Genomic DNA, 8,941 nt, shown 5'->3' on the forward strand with positions numbered 1-8,941 from the left:
CTCTGTATATCTACCAGTCTGAATATCTCCAGCTCTGAATATCTCCATCATTATATATCTACATTGCTATATATGTCTAACTCTGCATATCTCCACCTTTGTATTTTTCTGGATGAACTCTGGCATTTTATACTATCAGTGCACTGCATTTATATAAAAAATTTATTTGATCAAAAGTGCCACTTGGCATGTCAACATTTGAAGCTTATCTTTGTTGTCTCTTTTCTTCTTCAGCGAGTACAGGGCCAGTAAAGCAGTGTGTGTTAGTTACGCAAGTTCCTAAAAGGCACTTTACTGTTTTCATATGGGACAACAATGAGGTACATATGATACATGTCTAGGCTTCATTGCTGTTAAACAAATAGCACCATGTTGTGTGAAATTAATTGAAATTCTAGTCATTATGTTTTCCTCATACAGACTTGACAACGGCTAACGTTTGAGAGTAGGTCCCCCGCTTTCAGAGTTGAAGGAGCAGGTTTCCTATTGAAAAAAGAAAAGAACTCTCAGTGATGGGTAGTACCAAAACACCAGTTTGCAAACTTATTGTGAAGGAGGCAATATCGCAAGATGGTGGTTAAGTTTGGATCAAGAAACCAGCAGCTGGGTTAAATACTCCTATTTCCATCCCCTCAACACCTTCACTTTGAAGTGGCTGGCTCACTTCAGACATCTGACCACTTCCGCTGGAAAATCAGTTATAATAATTGGTGATTTCCAACTGGTGCAGTGTTGTTCAGAGTTGTCTAATGATTGGAGTTTTTTCTTAAACTGGGAAATACTACTTGTTTAATCTGTAGTCTTAGAAATATATAAACTGTTATTTGGCAAGATATTTTTTTTTCTTCTTAGTTTTTGATTGCTTGGCTTTTTGTTTTGTCTTTTTTTAATATCACAAGTAGTTTAAGGTAACAGACTTCCCATGGGTCCCCCTATTGATATCTCTGGTTCTACAAGAAACATTTTATTATTTTTAAGATGCTTCTCCCTCACTGATCCTGTGTGAAACACTCGCTTAAATGACAATGCATCAAGTGAAGTCAAATAAATGATGTTTTGGGGTTCAGGGTTTTTTGGTCTCTATAGTAAGCTTAGCTGCAAGGAGGTACTCATAAAAAGCAGAGGTAAAATATTTTGAAACAGATGTGCATTTTTTTCAAATCAGTTACATCCCTTCAGTTTAGTAATGCCTGGAGGTGAGTCAGAGTCGCAGGGCTGGTCCCTTAGTCAGTGCTGTACTGTTTTAGTAGAGGGAGAAACCATCCATAAACCATGCATATGAATGAAGCTCTGTGTGAGACACCATGCATACAAGTGCAACTGCTGGCTTTTCTATATTGTCTTCTGAATAGGCTTATTCTTTATTAAGGATCAGTTTTTACCCTAGCATGGAATATTAGTTTTGCCTGCTCTTCAACTCTAAAGACTTGCTTAAAAAAAACTTGGGGACATATATTTATTCTGTATATTTGAATTATTAAGGACTATGTGGGTCAAACCGTGAATTGTGCTGAGATATTTATTCATACATGGTGGGGGAAGGGTTGCACAAGGCTTGTGTCCCCCACCCCCACCCCATTTAGAACCTAAATGGCACTGACATTGTGAACAGGTTCCTTTGCAAAAGGGTGAATTTCACTCAGGGTTTGGACAGAAGACCCATTTACGCTAGCGTACTCAGCATAATACCTGTATGAAAAAGTAGCAGACAGATGACAGAAATCCCTAAACTAAGAAAGCTTTAACCAACCTGATAGAAAATTACCCTTTAAAGCAGGGGCAGGCAATTATTTTGGGCAGAAGGCCGCTTACTGAGTTTTGGCAAGCCATCGAGGGCCACATGACAAGCAGCCCAGGGCAGATAAATATTAATTTTCGAAATGTTTAGGGGCCCTTCAGGCCGGATAGAATGGCCTGGCGGGCCGCATCCGGCCCCCAGTCCACATTTTGCCCACCCCTGCTTTAAAGAATCAAAGGTAAAATACTAATAATATAAGTTACATCTGTCTGTGTCCATTCTGGAGTTGCTGTTTGCTATTGACAAGCAGGTTATGAATTGCTTCTTAACTACCTAGCAGTGAGACACCATAATAGCTGCCTACTGTGGGAAACACTGACAGCAGCATTTCTGTTTATTCTTGATCCAGGTTTATCCCAAACTACATAGTCAATTCAGTAAAAAATATCACCCTAAGAAATCCTACTCTCCTTCATAATTTCTGGACCATTATACAGCAAGAGACTTCCTCCAGCAAAGTCATTCTTTGCACCGGTGGACAGTAAATCATTGTTCAAGCTCTTTAAGTTTCCTGTCTTTAAACAAAATTTAAGATGTTCTAATTTGTAGTTGTTCTAATATGTGCTAATATCTGCCCTAATTTATGTGATAATATATAGCAATGAGGTGTGCTCTAAGTTAATTTTAATCAAGACATTAATCTATGCCAACAAAGACTGAGGTCACACAGGTGAAAGTCAGATGGAGTGGAAGCAGGAACACTCTTAGATACTTTTGAAAGAAATACTGCAAACGTTACATGCTGTAGATACTGCAAAATATACTATTCCCCCTCAAAGGTATTTTGTGATATCATTTTTATAAAAATGATAACTGAATACATCCAGATGGACTTCAACCAATAATTGGACTATTATTATTAAACTATAAGACAATGATTCTCCACCATGGTGCCATGGCACATTGAGGCACCTTGAGATTCTTTCAAGGGTGCTGTGGAGTGCCACACAATATTAGCACTGTTAGGTGTGCAAACAAGATAAACCTTGAGATTTCAAATAGGAACAGTGGTGTTAAAAACATTGCTGGACTGCTGCGGTATTTCTGAGTTCTTTTCAGCAGAAGAATTGCTCTATTATATTTCTAGTCAAGAAACAAATGAAAGCAAAGAGCTGACATTTTCTGAGGGGGCACTTGAGTCTAAGAAGGTTGAGAACCACTGCTCTAGAACACTGCTCTTATTATTCTGAAACTAATCTCAGATTGTTGCTCTTACAACTGTGCACCGAACCACAAATATTGGTTTTTTTAAAGGCGAAATCAGCCATAACTTACCTGAACATCTCGTTTCTCTCTACAGTGGCAAGCCAGAAGCTGTAAGCATTTGCGTAGTAGTTACAAGTTCCCCGACCATGGCATTCTATAAAAGGAGCGCTGCGGAACTCCTCTAAACAAGAACCTGGAGATGCCAGAGCCTGCCCAGAGCCCTCGGCACCAGCGCTGGTATGCTGAGGAAATGCAAAAAATGCAATTAGATTAGAAATAGCTAATTCTTTAATTACAGTAGTGTATTTCCTTCCATCTTTTCTGTGAAGTGGGAAAGAACGTCCTGCTGTTTTTCTCCTGCTCTGAAAAAATGTTTCACCAATGTGGGGAGAAGGGATTCTAGGAAGGTTGGGAGGAATCTATGAATAAGATAACAAGGGTAGGCTATCTTGGGCCTTGGAAGGAGCATGAAGTTGAAGGCAATCAGGGAAAGTACAGTAATCTAGGGTCCACAGAGCTGTTCATAAAAAAGGGAGCATGTCAGTCAAAAGTGTCATTACAACCAATGCCAGCCTAATTTGACACTAGCTAGTAGGGGTGTGCGAAACGGGCTGTATTTGATTTGGATTTGGAGGGTTCCCATTCGATTCAGAGAGATTAAAGGGTCTCCTGATTCCGTTCGGATTTGGAGATTCAGCCACTGAGTTCGGCCGAATCAAATCAGGGACCAAAGCTTCGCACAGCTCTAAGAGCTGGCTAAGGTACTGGTAACTAGTACCAGTGCTAGGCTAGGCTGAGCAGTACAGCACTCAGCATAGCCTAGCTTACTCAGTTTTTACTCAAGCTCCCAGGCGACTTTTGCAGCTCTCACTGAGCTCCATGACTACTACCAGTATCTGAGCTAGCTAGATTAAAGCTAGCTCAGGTATGCCAGCCTGAGCTGCAGTCAAACTCAATACAGTATTTGGTGCCCTAGAACAACAGAGATTGGACCCAAGCTTAAAATTATATTTTAAAGCAGGTCCTGTTCATAAAGAAAGGATGAACAGTCCAAGCATTAGGCTTATATTGCTCTAGGAAAGTGCTACAGCTTAGATACAGTGAAGTAATTGTAAGGCATGTTAGTCTCAGTGTTCATTTGGTCCTTTGTATCTGTACTAAACCTACGAATGATGTAAGAATGGTAAGTTTTGTGAGGCAAACTATGTGGCAAGGCATTGCAGCAAGAATTATTACTAAATTATTCTAACATAGCAACTGAGTAATAAACATCCTTTTAAAGTCACCAGAAAAAGCAGAGACCTATTCTACCCTCCTCATTTCTCTGAAGTGGCCTGGATAGCCATATCTTTACAAATGCAATAAATCTATCAAATAACCCAAGTTATATCACAGTACACTTACCATTACAAAGGAGTAACCAATCCAAAGTGAACTCCAGCCTTCAGGGCACAATGGTATTTGAACTGTTTGACTGTGAACTGCTATTACCATGGCAGGAGCCTCGCATACAGAGCATCTATGAAGAATGGGACATAAAGAAACTCTATGTACTTTGATAGTAACTCTTTGTGTCTCCTTTCAAGAATTATTGCAATAAGAAATTTGGTATCATAATATGTCAAATAACAGAACCAAAGCAGACTATTTCAACAGGAATACCAGCAATACAGTCATCTTCCCCTATGAATTAGGGACAGTTGAATACCCAAGTTTCATTATTTTTACTTTCATTATTATACTTTATTTTAAAAGTATAAACTGATTATTTAAGTAAGTTTAATTATCCCATTTTTCTCTATAATTATATTTTTCAAAGGTGGCATTTGTACCATATTGTTGTTTTACCTAGGAGATGAAATGATCAAATGCGAAAGTCCTCAAGCAATCATGACAAGAAAGTCTGTTTAAGACAGGACCAAATGACAGCGACACATTGACCTTGTGCGACTTCTAAAGAGTGTACCAGCACTCTTGCAAGAACTAAAACTTATTTTGGAAACCAATCAAAGATGTAAAGAGAATCTTTTGTGTGCATTCCCTGCACAAGTGCCTTTTGTTTAAGTCTGTGGTCCTTATCTCTGAGTAAAGGACAGCTAGCCAACCAACTAGAGCTCTGGACTTGAAATACAAACCTTCAGAGATATTTGCAAACAATTATCCTTTTAAGTGTGGTAAGAATATTGTATTTCTAAACTATTGGGACATAAACACAAAGTCTAGTCATTCTTTGGGGGCTGGTTGTCTCTGTCTCTCTCTTTTTCTTAAACTGCCAAAAAGGTAATTGCAATTCAAAAAAAACTGTGATTGCAATTACAATTCAGTGGGTCGATATATTTGGCATTGGATTAGGATAACCAGTTCCTTGCTTGTACAATCCTAAAATAGTTCCTTGTATTAAGCACTGACCTCTTGGTTTGAGGTAACTAAAAAGTGAGTAACTGGATCCTATCATCAGAATGGTAAAGTGAGTGAGTGCAACAAGGATTAAATTGGATTCTGATAAATCCACAAAAGCAAAGATATTCAGAGTGAATGTCTTCTGTCTTACATGGATATGTATGCTGCCTTCAACTTTAGCACAAAGGCTGCATGGTTATTTTAAGAAACGGCAGGGTAGTTATGGATTTTTATTTTAGGAAACACCACAAAGGAAGAGAAGTAGGGGGAGAAACAGAAAAATGTAAAAGTTGTCTCTGTATTACTTCAAAAGATTCCTGATGCATCAGTGAAGGACCTCAGAACAAAATAGTCCCTTGAATCTAGATGGGCAGGTGACACTTCTACATCTTTTCAATTTCTTGATACAGTATATTGGTGGTTTAACAGTCTTAAAAAAAAGAACCTGAAAGAACACAAAGCCTTCTGCTTTGAAATTACACTCAGCATGTGCAGACATAAAAAAGCACATTAAAATCATCTCATCCTGTGCTATTCCCACTTTGATCCTTTAGTATCCAGGGTCCAACAACACTGCATAGCATCTAAGGAAGGTGCTCCATACACAGAAGGCAGTGGATAATTTAAGGCAAATATTCAATACTGGCTTTTAAAGGTCAAGATTTCTAAAGTTAGTCAAGGTGATTTTGGGTGCCTGACTGAAAACATTGTAAGTGGCTTAACTTTCAGAAGGTGGGCATTCAGGCCTTTCTGAAAAATCAGGCTGCTTTAAAGCATGTCCGAAACACAAACAGCCAGAATCATGCTATACGTTTGAAAATATTGGGTGCACCTACATTTTGATGTTCACTAAAATAGGCACCAAAAATAGAATTAAATAAAGAAATAGCACATATAAGCAGGGTCCAGCTATACAGCTTGTCTGGGGAAGTTATACTGTCACATACATTTAAAAGAACTGGCCCATAGTTTGTTAGCATTTTACAGGAGAAAGAAATTAATTATAGAAGGAACAGAGGAAATGATTAAAAAATGTAGGGCCAAATCCTCTGATGGTGTTAACCTATGTCAATTATTTCCAATGGCATGATATCTATTTTTGACAGCTGATAATCTCTACAAGAAAAAGATGATTAGTATATATACTGCAACTGGGTACCACTGCAATATAGTGTGCTTTACAACAGACAACAATGGTTATATTGAAGCATCAAAGCAATAGTCAAAGTAAGGAACAAAGTGTGGAAGCATACGGCTTGACAAATAAAGCTGACGTGGAACAATTCAAACAGGAAAAGATACTGAACCTTGAAAAGCTATCTGAGTGATGAAAACACAGGAATAACTTGTAAAATAAATTTTGAATACAATTCAAATTGTTTATTGTTTAACTCAACTTTTTGCAGAATTTTTAACATATTAAATAAAATTTCTATTTCAGTTTGTATCAAAATAATATTTCCTGGTTTGGATTTGCCCTACTGTTTTTAGAAGAAAGCAAGCAAGCAAGCAAGCATTTTCATTTTCATCCAATTCCAGTGAAAGGGAAAAAATCCATTTAAATAGTTCCATATAAAAAAAATAGAAAATTCTGAGTAAGGATGTTCTGAATAAAGATTTTTTTCTGACATTTCTTTTATAGTTCTTTAAAACCATTTTCTATTAAAATATACGTTGAAGAAAAATTTTCCAGTCACTGCATTTTTAATACGTCTTCAGCAATTTCAATAGAAGCAGTACTTACCGACTGATGAATGGCTTGATATTGTCACCTGTGATAGGAGCCATACTCATTGGCATGGGTTCAGGAGTAGACAGCCAGTAGGAATAGTCATTCCTTGATGCAAAGTTGCATACATTGTTGATGTTGCAAAATAAGAAAGGCATAGTGCTAAATTTACGAAGACAGCTTCCTGCTGTGCCTGAAGGTACAAATAAATGATTCATATGTTAACTCCTTTCTATTAAAAAGTGGCATCTGGCATATTTCAATTAATGAACTGTGGTCACATTCTGTAATATTTAAGGTGCTAAACTGCACCCTTAATTCTGAAACTCATTACATGACTTAATTAAATTCCCTGACTCAAAGTAAAATCCCACTAGGTTCTAGATCGTGACCTAAGGGGCAGCATAGGATCATAACAATATGACCCTTTTCATAGGGAAATAGGTCTGGAAAGGATTAAATGTTTGTCTAACCCTCTTCTGAAAATTTTCAGGGATGATGATTCTGCAACTTCTTTAGGTTGCCTGTTCCAATGCCTGACTACCTTCATAGTCACAAATTTCTGCTTAATATCCAGCCTAAATTCCCTCAGCTGCAGCTTGAGAATAGTCTTATCTCCATCTTCTCTATCATTCTTTAGGTATTTGAAGCGTGTTATCAAATCCCTCCCATGCCCCCGCTCCCATTAGTCTTCTCTTCTCTGAGCCCTAGTTTTTTCAGTCGTTCCTCACAGGTCATGCTTTCTGGGATTCTATTCCTTTTTATCACTGTTGGACTCTCTCCAATCTCTTCACACCCTTCTTGGAGTGATGGGCCCAAAACTGGACACAATATTCTAGGTAAGGACTCACCAGTGCTGAATAGAGCAGCAGAATCACTTCCCTTCATTTGCAGTTGATGCTCCTGTTAATACAACCCTGTATGCTTTTGGCTTCTACCTGTTCCCCACCAAAGTCAACTGGAATTCTGTGTATGTATCTGAGCTCTCAAATGTCATAATTTTGATGATACCATGTGGAACTGTTACAGAAGCACAAGTTTTTCCCATTCAAATATTGCCAACAGCAGCCTCAGAACATCAGGACAAAGCAAGGAAAAGGCCATTCTTACATTTCTGAGGCTTCCTAATAAAAAAATTCAGTGTTTCCCCTGTGTATTAATACACATTTGTATAATACCACAAAAGTATAAAGCGCTGGGAGTGCTAAATGCAATAGTGTCATCTATCCTGTCCCTGAAATACAAGTGTATTAATAGGAGCTGCATTTGTTTAGTTTGGAGTGGAATAAAACTGTACAGCACAGTCATTGGCAATGTATGCAAACATCTGAAATGATTCATTCTGTATTCTCTTACCCAAATCCTGACCATGTGCCCTTTCATTGCCTTGTACATAAAGCAAGGAGTAACCATAGTACATGAGTTTAGTTCCAAATGGACATGCTGGTTCCTCGGTGGTTTGACTGTGTCTAGTAACGAGGAAACCATGAGCAACAGATGCTGCACCTGGTAAACCCATTGCCCCAGGTAAGCCATCAGGGCCTGGTGGGCCTGGGTATCCTCTTGGGCCTGCAACAGAGAAATTCACATTTTACCACATTTTTTGTCTCTAAAAATATTAACTAGTCCCTGAGTCAATTTCATATCCATGATCAATTTATGTAGCTACTATATTGATACTACACTCTATTGTGCAGACTATGCAGACGGTCAATGATAACTTTTAAAACTATCAGGAAGCCAAGCTTGGCAAAATGTTTTGCATTTAATCTTAAAATAGAATGAAGTGTGGGAGGGGAGGCAACCTT

General features: G+C 38.2%; 1 protein-coding gene across 1 annotated transcript in view; it reads right to left on the reverse strand.

Moving 5' to 3' along the window:
- Positions 1-8,941, reverse strand: part of COL4A1 (collagen type IV alpha 1 chain) — a 175,162-nt gene that overhangs the window by 6,141 nt on the left and 160,080 nt on the right. Inside the window, exons 48-52 of the mRNA XM_019523837.1 lie at positions 8,490-8,702; positions 7,149-7,326; positions 4,409-4,523; positions 3,074-3,246; positions 97-483 (exon numbers count right to left, since the gene is read on the reverse strand). Coding sequence (XP_019379382.1) covers positions 402-483; positions 3,074-3,246; positions 4,409-4,523; positions 7,149-7,326; positions 8,490-8,702 — 761 coding nt within the window. The 3' untranslated portion in view covers positions 97-401. The remainder of the gene's footprint in view (positions 1-96; positions 484-3,073; positions 3,247-4,408; positions 4,524-7,148; positions 7,327-8,489; positions 8,703-8,941) is intronic.

This window comes from Gavialis gangeticus, unplaced genomic scaffold (genome assembly GCF_001723915.1).
Source record: "Gavialis gangeticus isolate Ggan-Ray unplaced genomic scaffold, GavGan_comp1, whole genome shotgun sequence".
NCBI classification, from domain to species: Eukaryota; Metazoa; Chordata; order Crocodylia; family Gavialidae; genus Gavialis; species Gavialis gangeticus.